Below are 16,012 nucleotides of genomic sequence, written 5' to 3'. Positions count from 1 at the left end.
AAACACAACAAGCAAAACACAAACCCAAATCCTGTGAACCCACAAACAAATACACAGAATAAAAACAGCCTCAGATATAAAATATTTTCTGGTCTGGTGAGGAGTTTGTTTGGTTTGATGCGGTCCCATCACCACATGGAGAAGGTTGCGGCTAACGCTAATCCAGAGCCCCCAACCTTCTCCAGACTTACAGCTTACCTTTCGGAGGTGGTAAAGCCAGCAAATTTAACACCTCAGACCAGACTCTTATTGGAGGGAAATGCCAGAAATTGGGCATACACTACACAGCTAATTCTCACTGAGCATTACCAAACACACATCAACCAGGTAATTGCTGAACTGAGAAAAACAGGGGTGCAGGATGGAAAAGAGGCACTAGAGGTCGCCACTAGATGGTACCATAAAAGGTACCCTAAGAAATATATGGGGAGTGCTGTTAATAGTGTGGAAAAGATTGTCTCCACACTAGAAAAAAGCACACAAGAGATTGTGGGGGAGACACAAGAGGTAAATGTTGCCTCAGTGGAGGTTTTTCCTGTAAATGAGGAGGATTTTCCTCCCTTACCCTCACGTGTGAGCACTCATTCACCACAGGGCACACCATGGGGACCTTTAACCCCTTTTCCTCTGGCACTACCACATCGTCCACCTAGAAAACAGTCTAGAAAGAATATTAAGAGACGAGAACCTGCAATGAAAAATCCAGCTGTCGTCCATACGGGGGACTGTCTGGATTTGATTCAGATTTTGCCTTGTGCTGATACACAAGAGACAAGGAGGGAGTCCTTGTGCTTGTCACCGGCTATGGTAGAGGTGCACGCAGAGAACAGCACTCCAGTACACACCCAGGGAGCCGAGGAGGACCCTCGGGTAATAGTACTTGAAGAGTCTGACTCTGCATTAAGTACCGAAATACTGCTCACTCCAATGGGGAGGACTAGATGGAGTAAACTGGAGGAGGTTATTTCACCAGTTGATCCCTTAGGCAGTGATCCTAGGGAGGAGCGAGAGGTGAGCCTCTTGCCAGACCCCCCCATTGAACCGGTGGTGATACATTCAGAGACAGAAAAGGCCTTTAAGCCTATCAGACATGTCTCTACTAATAAGAAACTGACTACCTGGCACTTTACTGCTCTTAAACCTGTGTGCATCCTGGGTGATACTAACCTGGTCAGAATCACTGAACACCCGTATGAAAATATCCAAATTGTCTGCCTACAGACTGAGTGACTGACTGACTGAGCAGTGTGCTGCTGCACTTACGCATTAATAATAATAATAATAATAATAATAAGTTATATTTATATAGCGCCTTTCTAATACCCAAGGTCGCTTTACACAAAGAGGAGGGGGAGAGAAGGGGGAGGGGAAAGAAAAAAAAAAAAAAGATAATAATAATAATAATAATAATTCCAGCGAGAAGCGGCAGCAACAAACGCGCACAGCGTACTCTCACCCGCATTGCGTAATTACCCAGTCAGAAGAAAAAGTAGTTCCCACCAACGGCATATCATTTACGGGTTAATAATATTTAAGATGGAATTGCATAGATCCACCTTAAAAAGTTAGGGGGTTAGGGGAAAACATGTCATAAGCAGAAGCAGCTTCCACATTGGTATATAATGTGGAATTGCATAGATCCACCTTAAAAAGTTAGGGGGTTAGCAAAAATATGTTGTAAGCGGAAGCAGCTTCCACATTGGTATTTAAGGTGGAATGGCATAGATCCACATTAAAGGGTTAGGGGAAAATGTGTTGTAAGTGGAAGCAGCTTCCACTTTAGTGATATACTGTGTTTCAATGGGGTCTGTTAAGGTGGAATTGCATAGATCCACCTTAAAGGGGTAAATATGTCGTAAGTGGAAGTAGCTTCCACATTTGCTATATGGGTTTCTATGTAATAATTTTCTTTTGTATTTTTTGTATCATTTCTGTGTTTCAGAAATATGATTGTGACAGATATATGAGCATAGCTCGACGAGAAGTGGCCATATGCGAACTGCGAAATTTAAGGGATTCTGAACCCACTCCGCCAGTTTCAAATGCTTTGTGTGCATTCCTGGAGGCACGTACATGGATCACACCCGAAAGACAGGGCACTCACCTGGAAACCTCACAGACTCCTGTTGCATTCCTGGACTCATATGCAAGAAATATACCTCAAAGTCAGCACCCTCACTCTGAAACCTCAGAAATTCAGCACCCACACCTGGAAACCTCCATTTCTACTCCAGCGTCTTCCTCTCTGACGGCTCAAGAACAAGAAAAGGATACATTGATCAAACAGCTACAGGAGAAAGTAAAGGTGCTGGAGGAGCAATTAAAAGAACCACCCTTTGGACTAAGCTATTACAAATCTATCTCTAAAAGCAAGAAACAACTGAAGAGACAGAAATATAGTAAAAGGAATGTCTTTTTAGCAGAAGAATGTCCCAAATACAGTAGGCTATGAGTTATTTAACTTTTAATTATCATGTATTTTAAATTTTACACTAAAGGATTTAAGTTTTGTTTTAGAGGTTATACTCCAGAAGTATTTGGAGCATCTCGTCTGGAATGAGTCAACGGGCAAGAAATTAGAAAATTGGAAGACGGCCCTCACCCAGATTCATAGATTTCTAATCTTTTGTGGGGAGGGTCGTCAAAGGAAATTTCTTTTTCTTAAGAGATTACGAAAGCATTAGAAGGTAAGCTAAGATGTTATTTATAACATTCTATTTATAGAAGTATATTCTCAGTGACTCATATCTTCTTTGTCCTTTTTTTTACTGTTTTTCAGATGGGTGGTGCCGCTCAAGAAAGACGAGTTTAAAGTGACAACAATCAGGATAATGCTCCTGAATTTAAAAGAGTTTTTTGTTTATATCAGTAACTTTCCAAGCAGGATAGCACAGCTCAGCAGTGGGGATGTTCAATGGCTCGTGATGTCCATCGAGCAACAACTTCGTGAGCTGCGGTCTGGGCTCACAGCTTACAGACAAAGTGTCAGAAAGCTGTTGTCAAGTAAGTGTTGTGGAATACTTTAATTTCATATTGAGCAGAGAACAATTTGAGGCAAAGGTTAGGACCTAGTGACCTTAGGCCCAAGGGTCAGGGACTTAGAGCCCCTAAAAAAAGGTCACATATTACAAATTTGGAAGGCCTTCCACAAACGACATATTTTACCCTAACCCCCTATCTTATTTCAATGGTTGATGCATGACTTGTATGACTGTTTGTTTTTTTGTTCCACAAAATCTAGTCAGAAAAGTCTTTGGCCTGCTGGCTGGATACTTCATCGTTGGTACAGGGCACCGTACAGTTGTGCTGACAAATATGACGGTCGATGAAGTAATGGCTGCAGAATCATCAAACGGCGACATGGTGATTGAAGTACGATTTTACATTGAAGTTATTCAACATGTTGACTTGTGACTTGAGTTACTTAATGCCAATAACAATGTAATAATGCAATGCTTTTATATTGTATCCAAAGGTTGTTCATCACAAGTCTGCAGGGACATATGGGTTCGCCCAGCTCCCTATGTCAAAAAATGAGTATTCTTGGTTCACTACATTGCTCAAAATCAGGAACAACTCTGAAGGGGGAGACTCTCCTTTCTTCCTTTTCACTGCCTCCGGTGGAAAGTTGGTGAAGATCCTCCTCCTCTTCCAGCAGGAGTGGCGGCGGATGGGGTTTGGCGGAAGGTTTAACTTCCGCCAATTGAGAAACAGCATGGTCCATCACGTAAGTATGCATTTATTTGTCTGATAATAAGAGAACCCTCTTAAGCATATGGTGGTTTGTAATTTGTTATTTCTGATTTAGACGAGGCGGCATGGTGGTCACACAGTCACACAGCTCCAGAGGCCTGGAGGTTGTGGGTTTGATATCCGCTCCGGGTGACTGTCTGTGAGGAGTTGGTGTGTTCTGTCCATGTGGGTTTCCTCCGGGTGCTCTGGTTTCCTCCCACAGTCCAAAAAACACACGTTGGTAGGTGGATTGGCGATTCAAAAGTGTCCGTAGGTGTGAGTGTGTGTCGGTGTTGCCCTGTGAAGGACTGGCGCCCCCTCCAGGCTGTATTCCCTCCTTGCGCCCAATGATTCCAGGTAGGCTCTGGACCCACCACGACCCTGAATTGGATAAGGGTTACAGACAATGAATGAATGAATGATTTAGATGAAGAACCTGCCGCCAGGAAAGAGGAGGATCCAAAAAGCAATGTGCCACTCGGAGGCAGTGGCCAACAAATTTTACGTTCCTCTCAACAACCCACTGGAGGCTGCAGAGGTGGCCGCTCTGCAGCTCTCTGCCATTGGGGAGTTGCACAGTCCCATCAGCTACTCGTCACCGATTCTGCAGTCATCACCAGACCTGGCCATGTTGACCAAAAGAAATTTGTTTGGCACAGAATTCCAGCCACATCAAAGAAAAGACCTGCAATTCCCATCAAAATAACGGACTCCAGCTCAGATGAGAACAACACTGTCGAGTTTTAAGTGCAGCCTCAGCTTCGGCATTCGGTTCCACTACGGGTAGTAATACCGGCCTCAAAGTAGTAGATTTAAAATCTCCAAAGGTGAAACTTTTTAGATGCGATCCCTGAAATGAACCAACTACTAAAGCCAAATTGCACATTTGGCTTTTTTTTTTTTTTTTGCGGCACGTGTACACGCAGCGGCTTCTCTCTCTCCCGAGTATACAGTTTACAGCGTTTAAAATGTGTTTGTCTTGTAAGTTGCAGTGTTTTTGTATGTCTCCATCGTGCGTTCACTTCCCGAAACACTCATACGGTTGTGAATCCCTGCTTGATGTCGGCAGAAGCTCACGTTTGTAACTAAACCCCAAACTCCGTGAGGAGCTGCCAATCTGCGGCTTGGTCAGGATACCGGCACCATCACCGACCCCCAGTGGACCCCACAATGGAAGCACCACAAGTGGAGCAAGAGGCTGCAGAAAAGGGGGAAACGCTGAGGTATCAGAGCGAGGCTAGCTGCTAGCCCACACAAGCCAGCCATCCCCACCATGATACTGGCCAATGTATGTTTGTTGGATAATAAACTGGACTATTTCCTCTTACTTCAGTCAACTCAGAAGACCGTGAGACACTGTTGTGTTTACGTGTTCACAGAAACTTGGCTCAACAACAGCGTTGTGGACCACGCGATTCAGCTCGAGCGGCTAACTTGCTACTGGGCAGACCGAGTTCTCACTGAAGGTAAAACACGTGACGGCGGGCTCTGTGTTTACATTAGCGATGCTTGGTGTCATAACGCTGTTGTGGTCTGCAAATCCTGCTCACCGGTAGTGGAACTGATGGTTATTAAGTGTTGACCATTCTATCTACCGAGGGATTTCTCAGCTGTGCTGTTAGCTGCTGTCTATCTTCCCCCAAGCTCCACCAACATCAGGAATGAGGTGCTAAATGAACTGTATCAGCACATCAGTGAGCAGCAGACAGCCCACCCTGATACTTTTCTCATCATGGCTGGGGATTTCAACCACACAGACCCAAGGGCTGTGTTTTCTGGACTTTATAAACACATAGACTTTCCAACATGGGGCAACAACACTCTGGACCAGGTCTTCACCACACGGAGAGGAACTTACAAAGCCCCCACCGTGGCACATCTGATCACCTCACTATTATGTTAATGCCAGCTTTCAGACCACTGGTTAAAGTCATCAAACCAGTTCTAAAGCAGGTATGGGTGTGGCCGGATGGCTCATCAGAGGCACTTCAGGACTGTTTTAGCACCACAGACTGTAATGTGTTTAAAGTGGCTGCTACTTACAACAACACAGATATTCAGGAGTACACAGAAACTGTCTCTGTCTCTGCTTACATCATCAAGTGCGTTGATGATGTAACTGTCCTCAAGATCATCACCATTTGTGCCAGTCAGAAGCCATGGCTGACAGGTGAGGTCCAAAAGCTGCTGAAGGTTAGAAATGCTGCCTTCAATTCTGGAGACAGCTAGGGCCAACCTGTCCCATAGCATCAGAAAGGCTAAAAGGCAGCACTCCAAGAGGATATCCCAACACTTCAGCGACAGTAAAGACACTCTGAGCCTGTGGCAGGGAATTCAGTCCATTACAGATTACAAACCCCCACCACAGACCTGTGACAGCACCTCCTCTCTTCTGAACGACCTGAATGGGTTCTTCGCTCGGTTTGAGGCACTAAACCACACCCCCTCCTGGAGACCAGGTGCTCACACTGTCCTCAGACAAGGTGAGGAGTGTATTCAGCAGGATCAATGCTCTGAAAGCTCCTGGACCTGACAACATACCTGGTTGTGTGCTGAAGGACTGCGCTGGCGAACTTGCAGAGGTGTATTCTGACATCTTCAACACGTCACTGAGTCAGGCTGTGGTCCCTGTATGCTTCACCACTATAATCCCTATCCCAAAGAAGTCATCACCCTCCTGTTTCAAGGACTACCGCCCGGTTGCACTTACCTCCATCCTCATGAAGTGCTTTGAGCGGCTAGTCATGCAACACATCAGGTCTTGCCTCCCCCCTCTTTGAACTTCTACCAGTTTGGATATCGATCATATAGTTCGACTGATGATGCTGTCTCCACTGCTCTCCATTCAGCCCTTACTCATCTGCACAAGAAAGACACCTATGTCACCTATGCTTTTTATTGGTTTCAGTTCTGCATTCAACACAATCATCCACCAAGAACTCATTCAGAAACTGGACAGACTGGGACTGAACACATCACTGTGCAACCGGCTACTTGACTGGAAGATCACAGGCAGTACGGGTTGGCAGTAACTCGTCTAGCACCATCAATCTGAACATGGGGGCTCCCCAAGTATGTGTGCTAAGCCCCCTTCTGTTCACTCTGCTAACCCACAACTGCTCTCCATCACACACCTCCAACCTCTTCATCATGTTTGCGGATGACACTACTGTTGTAGGCCTCATCAGCAACAACGATGAGTCACACTACAGGAGCGAGGTGAGTCAGCTGGCCTCTTGGTGCAAACACAACAATCTCTTTCTGAACACTGAGAAGACCAAGGAGATTGTTGTGGACTTCAGGAGACCTCGCACACAACATTCCCCTCTATCCATCAACACAGCCACTGTGGAGAGGGTGGGCAGCACCAGTGCATGTCACAGAGGACCTCTCCATCAACACAGCATCACTGGCCAAGAAGGCTCACCAACGGCTCTACTTTCTCTGCAAGTTAAGAAGAGCAAGAGCTCCCACCACCATCATGATCACCTTCTACAAGGGGGCCATAGAGAGTATCCTGACTAGCTGTTTCACTGCGTGGTACGGGGCCTGCACAGCATCCTGCCGCAGAACCCTCCAGTGTATTGTGAGAACATCATTGGTACCTCTCTCCCCTGCCTTCAGGACTTATACAGTTCCCGCCTCCTACGTAAAGCCCTCTGCTTGGCAGGTGATCCCACCCACCCACTACACAGCTTCTTCAGCCTGCTGCCATCAGGGCAGAGACTGCGTAATCTCAGGGCTAGGACCAGCAGAATGAGGGATAGCTCCACCCATTAGGCTGTGAGAATGCTGAACTCTCTCCCTGCTCTGCCCCCCCCACTTCTGCCCCCTGCACACACTACTCAGCAACCTCATCAATTACCACCCAACTGTGACTCTGAAAATCAGTGACTGCGTTGTGTTTGTGTACTGTGTTATGATTGTGTTGTGTTTGTGTATTGTTCAATGATTGTGTAGTGTGTGGTTATTGTGTTGTGTTAGTGTAGTGTGCTGTGATTGTGTGGTGTGCTGTGATTGTGTTGTGTGGTGATTGTGTTGTGTTTGTGTAGTGTGCTGTGATTGTGTTGTGTTTGTGTAGTGTGCTGTTATTGTGGTGTGCTGTGATTGTGTAGTGTGTGGTGATTGTGTTGTGTTTGTATAGTGTGTGGTGATGGTGTTGTGTTTGTGTAGTGTGCTGTGATTGTGTTGTGTTTGTGTAGTGTGCTCTGATTGTGTGGTGTGCTGTGATTGTGTAGTGTTTGTATAGTATGTGGTGATTGTGTTGTATTTGTGTAGTGTGCTGTGATTGTGTTGTGTTGGTGTAGTGTGCTATGATTGTGTTGTGTTTGTGTGGTGTGCTGTGATTGTGTTGTGTGGTGATTGTGTTGTGTTTGTGTAGTGTGTGGTGGAGAGAATGTATAATTTTAAGGGAAAAATATGTTGTTTCAAAATTTCATGGCGTCAACAAATCCCAAAAAAGTTGGGACAAGGCCATTTTTTACCACTGTGTGGCATCCCCCCTTCTTCTTACAACACTCAACAGACGTCTGGGGACAGAGGAGACCAGTTTCTCAAGTTTAGAAACAGGAATGCTCTCCCATTCATGTCTAATACAGGCCTCTAACTGTTCAATCGTCTTCGGCTTTCTTTGTCACACCTTCCTCTTTATGATGCGCCAAATGTTCTCTATAGGTGAAAGATCTGGACTGCAGGCTGGCCATTTCAGTACCCGGATCCTTCTTCTACGTAGCCATGATGTTGTGATTGCTGCAGAGTGTGGTCTGGCATCATCTTGTTGAAAAATGCAGGGTCTTCCCTTAAAGAGCTGACGTCTAGATGGGAGCATATGTTGCGCCTCTGACCGAGCGATCTTCCCGCTTAAGTGTTTCACAATTCCCGCCTCTCTAGTGCTTCTCATTGGCCTGTTTCAACTTGGCCTGTTTCAATTGTTTCAATTCCTGCTTCAATGATTGGCCCGGAGACGCAAACAAAGTGCGTCATTGAAACAGTGGGATGTGCTAACGCCGATGGCTGTCTGACAATGGCCACACATTGAAACTGGGAGGTGCTAACGACTGATTGGCCGATGGCTGTGTGATACTGGTTCCTCATCGAAACTGTGGGATGTTCTAACGCCTGATTGGTCGACGGCTGTGAATGTTTCAGGGGGCGGGCCTTACAATGGCTCCTCTAAAACGAGTCGCTTCGTTCTCTTTTTCTCAGTTCGGTGTGCAAGCACGCGTTCAACCAGCTCAGTGAGGAGATGCTGGGCTGTAAACTGGTGGAGGACTACACCAAGCCCAGAGAGTACACAGGTAACGTTTTTGAACGCGAATCATCGTGCTGTAACCATAAAGCCAATCTTTTTTCATTCGGCACAAATAACAACTGTTATTAAACTGCTGTGTGATCGTTTGTGTTTCAGGTGAGCTGATCGGTGTCGAGTACCTCTTCTCTCAGCAGTGCAAAGAGCTGAGGGACGACATCGGCCGGGACCCGGATGCCCCCGATGGCACCCCCGATGACCTGTCGGAATGGGAGGATTCGGTAAAGCTGAGTCCTTTGTCGGAGTGGACAATGACCCCACCGTTGACCCTCTGTCATTGGATGATCCCGTCCCGAAGGTGGCTGAGGCCGAGGCCGAGGCTGCGGCATCTCTGCTGGCCAGGTACCTGGTGGACTTGCGCGACAAAGCCTGTCTCTCTGAGAAGCAGGTCGCCGACATTGTCGCCCTTTGGAACCGTCTGCCGGACGTCGAGAAGCAACGTGTCTCTTACCAGCCGAAGCACAGGGAGCGGCTGCTTCAGGGACGCTTTAAGGCCAGCCATGCAAAGGCAGGACTACGGCAGGATCAGGAGGCTGGTACTGAACAGCCCAGGTCTTGTGCAGGCGACGTCGCTTCAGCTTTACGAGATCAACCAGCACACCCTCTCTGTGTGGTAAGACTTTTAAGCTGACTTTTATTAACATCAATGCTTGGAACACTCTCTTCCAGCAAGCACTGAATAACACTGTTCTCTCTTCCTTTTTTCTTTTTTAAAGGCACAACAGCATCCAGAAGAAACAGGAGCAGACAGTGTTGACGATGGAGATTCCATTGCCCAAGCCGAACCTCACAGCTGCCGTTCCATTGCCGCAGCCTAGTGAGAAGGTGCCGGAGGAGTACCCTAGGACCTTTGCTTTCCCCACTCCTCCGGACCTGTCGGGGCAAGCGGCACAGCGAAGACGGCCTGCTACCGCAGCTCCTGCGTCTGCTCCGCCGGTGCAACTGCCACAGCCTCCACAGCCATTCCAGCCGACCCTTATGCCAGGACCTCCCCAGCCAGTACAGCCGACCCAGCCAGCTCAGCCTGAGAGAAAATGGAGCAGGACAACAGAGTGGAGGAGACGGAAGGAAGCGGAAGCATTGAGTAAACATCAGGGTTGTTCCACGCTTCCTGCCAAGTTCCACCAGAAAACACACTACAGATGCTCCAGCTGTGGCCAACCAAAGACTAGGGAGTTCGGACATAGCAGGATAGGCAACAGGTCATTCTGTGCCACTGCTGAAGGAAAGACGTTAGAGGAGTGGCTGGCTGAGCAAGAGGAGCAGGACAGTCTTCCATTTTGCCACACTCCATTTTAAAAGACCCCTGGCCCAGTGCAAACGTCTCAGCTTGTGGAGCTTGCTTAGATCTTCCTCTTTGCACTGTAGTTTCAGCTGGCAACGGTGGATGGCACAGTGGATTGTGCTCACTGACAATGCTTTCTGGAAGTATTCCTGAGCCCATTCTGTTATTTCCTTGACAGTGGCATTCCTGTTTGAGGTGCAGTGACGTTTAAGGGCCCGGAGATCACGAGCATCCAGTAGAGTTTTACGGCCTTGACCCTTACGCACAGCAATTGTGCCAGATTCTCTTAATCTTTAGGAGATGTTATGCACGGTTGATAATGATAACTTAAAAGTCTTTGCTATTTTACATTGGGTAAAACTATTCTGGTATTACTGCACTATCTTTCTGCACAACAATGGTGGAATTGGTGATCCTCTTACCATCTTGGCTTCAGAGAGACACTGACACTCTGAGAAGCTCTTTTTATACCCAATCATGTTGTCAATTGACCTAATTAGTGTTAATTGGTCTTACAGCTGTTCATTATATGCTCAATTTCCTTTTTCCAGCCACTTATTGCTACTTGTCCCAACTTTTTTGGGATTTGTTGACACTGTGAAATTTTGAATCAACATATTTTACCTTTAAAATGTTACATTTACTCAGACTGAACTATTACGAATAAAATATTGACAATTTGTTTAGTGTCCCAACTTTTTTGGAATCCGGTTTGTATTTCTAATTTAATAAACATGGGTGAGTGTAAAGCACTGATACTCATCTTTGTTTTATTTTATAGCCATCCATGCACCTTAGATTATATTTCTGTGCCTTCCAGAAGTGAACATAGTCTGTTGATCGATCTTTCCAGGATACCTTTAATTCGACTCCCCTTAATAAGCCTTTTGAGTCTGGAAAAAACTCCAAAAGTCTTCCAAGGGGCAAGGACCCTCGAGGACCTGTGTTTTCCACCACCATCACAATATCCTCCTATTGAAGCCCTCTTTTGACTGTAAACCATGTTATTATTATTATTATTATTATCGTTACACTTATATAGCGCCTTTCTAGACACCCAAGGACGCTTTACAATCTACACTGCTCAGAACGCTCAATTCACACACACACTGGCGAGAAGCGGCAGCCAAACGCGCACAGCGTACTCTCAACCAGAAACGACCGTCCACCTGGAGGACTGCATCGGGCACTAGGGTTTAACCCAGGACAGAGCGCCAATCCATATCTGGGCTCACACATACAGACATTCATTCACACATCAGGACAGTTATTAGAGAAGCCAATTCACCTACCCTCCATGTTTTTGGACTGTGGGAGGAAACCGGAGCCCCCGGAGGAAACCCACGCAGACACGGGGAGAACATGGAAACTCCACCCAGATGGGACTTGAACCCAAGATCCCAGCGCTGGGAGGCGAACGTGCTAACCACCAAGCCACCGTGCCGCCATGTTTGACGTTCTTGTTGCAATGACAACAATGACTATTCCCATAATAAATTAGCCAGATACTGAACATGTCTCCATTTGCATCTAATGTGAAAACAATCCTGGTGGAAGAACAGGATGTGATTTCAGAAGCAGAATATGGTTTGGAGTTAATGGCTCAAGGTCCCTTTTATATTTTGACACTGTTCTGAGGATGGCTATTCAGAATAGCTTTTATTTCACAAAGCAGTGTATGTAAACCTTCATCATCAGGGGTTTGCTGCTGTAAAATAGAGAAAATTATTTGCCTCACCATACAGATCAGCCTTTCCCAAACTCCACCATGATGTGAGGCTGATGGAGAATTAAAACTTAAATTAATTATGAAGTTTTGGTAATATTATTGGATGCTTACTTTCTTTAGGCATTGCATAACATAGATTTAGTCATAGCATAGCTATACCTTAAAACGCTACCTTGTAACACTGGGTCTAATTTGTAGAGGCTGCTTCTTTTTAACTAAAGTATGATTAGAGGATTTATTATTCAGACAAACTAATTGATAATGGTCAGATAAATAGGATCTGAACCAAGAGAGGGCAGATCCTTTTATTCCTACCAGATTTTCCAGTCTATCAAATAGCATCACATGATCTATGGTATCAAACGCTGCACTAAGGTCAAGCAGCACCAGAACAGAGATATAGCCCTTATCAAGTGAAAGGAGTAAGTCATTAGTTATTCTTGTTAGAGCTGTTTCTGTGCTGTGATTTGGTCTAAAGATCCAGACTGAAAAAAATCATGAATGTCACTGTTTTGTAGGTAAGAGCACAACTGCTGTGACACGACTTTTTCTAGAATCTTAGCAATAAAAGGGAGGTTTGATATTGGCCTGTAGTTTGCGAGTACAAGAGGGTCAAGATTGGGTTTTTTAATAATTGGTTTGATTACCACTAGTTTCAGAGGTTTTGGTACATATCCAATGTTGAGGGATGAGTTTATTATTGTGAGCAGTGGTCTAATGACTTTAGGTAAAATTTGTTTAAATAATTGTGTTGGTATAGGATCCAGTAAGTATGAAGTTGATTTAGATGAGCTAATTAAACTAAGCAAGTCATTTTCATTGGCCAGATTGAAGTAGTCTAAGTGCATCTCAGAGCTGGTGGGGGGTTCATCAACAAAAGCCGATGTGACTTTGGACTGAACTTGGATTTTGAGGCGAATGCAATCAATTTTATCATTAAAAAACCTCATAAAGTCTTTACTACAGAAATCAGAGGGGACAATGGAGATGATTTCCTTTTTGTTGCCAATTAGATTTGATACAGTGCTAAAAAGGAATCTATGGTTGTCTTTATTGTTTTCTATAAGAGTAGAGATGTACTGTGATTTGACTTTAGATAAGACACTTTTGTAATTGGCGAGGTCGATTCATGGTACATTCATCGTATGTTCATGGTTACGAGCAGCCTGTTTTAAGGCACGCATGCTGTCACTGTACCATGGAGCTAGCTTTTACACTTGACTGGCACAACATGATCTAGGTAGGTTGTTTGTAATGAGCTCAAGGTCATTAGTGTGAGCTGGAAAAATCGTGGTGGTAAATTCTGAAAGGTTATTAATAAAAGCACTAACAGTTGAGTTTGTTATAGTGAACTTTCTAATATAGTTTGGCTGTGGATGGATATCATGGTTTAGAGTAATTCCATCATTCAGCCTTGGAGAGTGAACTTTGATGACTGCAACCAACCCCACATGCATACACACACACACACACACACACACACACATACATATACACAGGGTCATCAGTTTTGGAGACCAAAAGCCATAAATACAGGCACCTAGAAGTCATAAAGTTCCTTTTCCCAAACCCTGAAGCAATCATCGTGACTCTCTATAAACACCCACTTGTGATAAATGGTCCAGGTTAATCCTATGATGTGCATGAGAAGGGCTGCCCTCACATTAAGTGCCTTTGTTTCACAGTTTATGACAATTAACCCAAACAGACTGGTGACCAGGGTCCATTAAACAGCTCTTTCATCCTCCCCATGAAAACTTTTGTGACTAACAAGGGGTCAAATCTTATCACCCTAGGAGTTAATTACGTGATCCAATATCATCACAACTTGTAAAACATTTCACATGGCAAAAACCAGGATACTCTCCCAAGGCTGTTCTAAATATCAGGCCCAAATTTGTGAGAGATCAACAGATGGCTGAGGAGCTAAAATTACTTCCGTCTCAACTCCCCTCTAAAGAGAGCTGTTGAAATTTAATATTATAAAAACTCTTTCCTACTGATAACTTCAAGGAAACACCTACATCAATTGACAGGACTTTATGTGACAGTCTGACTGATACCACACTCCATCGTAAGGCAACTTTAATTCAATGTTTAGAACTTTCACAAACAAAACTGAGAGGAAAACAGCAGTGACCAACAGTGCCACCAAGTGGACACTTGGAAAACAATACTTCACAGAACCCGTCCTTATTTCTGTCTGTCTCTCTCTAATTATATATATATAAATCAAATCAAATCAAATCAAATTTATTTATATAGCGCTTTTCACAACTGATGTTGTCACAAAGCAGCTTCACAGAATTCCAGTAAGACAAGATTTGACATGAAATGTAAAGACAAATGTAAAACCCTCAAGTGAGCAAGCCAGGGGCGACAGTGGCAAGGAAAAACTCCCCCAGCTGAGGAAGAAACCTTGGGAGGAACCAAGGCTCACAAGGGGTGACCCATCCTCCTCTGGTCAATCTACTGGTGATGATAGTTAGTAGTCCATGAGAACTTCAGTGTAGGGACAGCTTCAAGGCACTTGGTGGTTGCTGGAGCGTGGGCAGCTGGTCTGAAGCGTGGAGGAGGATCTCGACAGTCATCCATCAGTGTCCAGACAGACAGGTGGCAGTCGTTTACTCGGAAAGATGTAAAGGGATGGAATTAGTTTTGAACTGTTTTGTGTTTGTAAAGTAGAAAATATGAAAATTTCCAGAGTGTGGCTAATGACTCCGGCAGATCTGACTATGACAGCATTAACTAAAAGGAGAGAACCAGGAGGACACACAGACACGGGAGCATCCTGAAACACTGGCATCCCTCCGCTCCACCGTCAACAAACCTGAGTGATCGCGAGAAGCGGCGGGACGACAGCACCAGCGTCTCAGTATACTATAATTCCCTGTGTCCATGGACCCCCCGGATCTGCCGCCTTTATCTATGGGGGAGCATTAGCTACCAAATGATAAACTAAACAAATGAGTTTTTAGCCTACATTTGAAGATTGCGACTGTGTCTGAGTCCCGAACATTTTCTGGAAGATCATTCCAGAGTTGGGGGGCTTTATAAGAAAAGGCTCTTCCCCCAGCTGAGGCCTTCTGAATTCTGGGAACATTTAAAAATCCAGTATTCTGTGATCTGAGTGAACGTGGGGGCTCATAATAGGAAATTGTATCTTGAAGATATTCAGGAGCAAGCCCATGTAGAGCTTTATATGTTAATAACAAAATTTTGTAGTCAATGCGGAATTTAACAGGCAGCCAATGAAGTGATGATAAAACTGGGCTGATATGTTCAAATTTTCTAGTTTTAGTGAGGACCCTAGCTGCAGCATTTTGAACTAGTTGAAGTTTTCTTAAATTGCTGCTGGTGCATCCTGACAGTAGTGCGTTACAGTAGTCAAGCCTTGAAGTAATAAAGGCATGTACTAATGTTTCTGCGTCCTGGAGGGATAAGGCATTTCTAATCTTAGCAATATTGCGAAGATGTAAAAAAGCTGTCCTAGTGATACTACCTATGTGTTGATCAAATGATAAATCCGGGTCAATTATGACACCAAGATTTTTTGCTGCTGAACCAGGTTTAACTGGAAAGTTAGCTAGATTTAAAATTAAGTCTGATAATTTATTTCTTGTCACTTTTGGACCCAAAAGCAGGACCTCTGTTTTGTTGCTGTTTAGGAGGAGGAAGTTACGCAACATCCAGCCTTTCACGTCTTTTACACAGTCCTCTATTTTCTTTAATCTGTGTTTGTCATCGGGCTTGGCTGAAATATACAATTGTGTGTCGTCTGCGTAACAGTGAAAGTTAATGTCATGGTTTCTTATAACTGTGCCTAGCGGTAACATGTATAATGTAAATAATAATGGTCCTAAAATAGAGCCTTGTGGAATTCCAAATCTTACTTTAGAATAATTTGAATTTAGATTGTTTACTTTTACGAATTGATAACGTTCCGTTAAGTAAGATT

The 16,012-nt window shown here is 44.6% G+C and overlaps 1 protein-coding gene across 1 annotated transcript; it reads left to right on the top strand.

Moving 5' to 3' along the window:
- Positions 1 to 3,626: 3,626 nt before the first annotated feature.
- LOC136694062 (uncharacterized) lies at positions 3,627 to 10,870 on the top strand. Its single transcript, XM_066667413.1, has 4 exons — positions 3,627 to 3,727; positions 8,938 to 9,029; positions 9,140 to 9,653; positions 9,757 to 10,870. Exons 2-4 carry the CDS (start codon positions 8,978 to 8,980, stop codon positions 10,337 to 10,339), a joined length of 1,149 nt encoding a protein of 382 aa, XP_066523510.1. The 5' UTR covers positions 3,627 to 3,727; positions 8,938 to 8,977; the 3' UTR covers positions 10,340 to 10,870.
- Positions 10,871 to 16,012: the final 5,142 nt, after the last annotated feature.

The sequence above is a fragment of the Hoplias malabaricus genome, chromosome 4 (genome assembly GCF_029633855.1).
Source record: "Hoplias malabaricus isolate fHopMal1 chromosome 4, fHopMal1.hap1, whole genome shotgun sequence".
Lineage (NCBI taxonomy): Eukaryota > Metazoa > Chordata > Actinopteri > Characiformes > Erythrinidae > Hoplias > Hoplias malabaricus.
The sequence above is the reverse complement of the archived record's forward strand: the minus strand, read 5'-3'. Positions and strand labels throughout refer to the sequence as shown.

Coding starts and splice junctions, on each gene's coding strand:
- LOC136694062 (XM_066667413.1), top strand. CDS start 8,978: ATGCTGGGCTGTAAACTGGTGGAGGACTACACCAAGCCCAGAGAGTAC. Junction 9,030..9,139: donor CAAGCCCAGAGAGTACACAG/GTAACGTTTTTG, acceptor TTTGTGTTTCAG/GTGAGCTGATCGGTGTCGAG. Junction 9,654..9,756: donor CAGCACACCCTCTCTGTGTG/GTAAGACTTTTA, acceptor TCTTTTTTAAAG/GCACAACAGCATCCAGAAGA.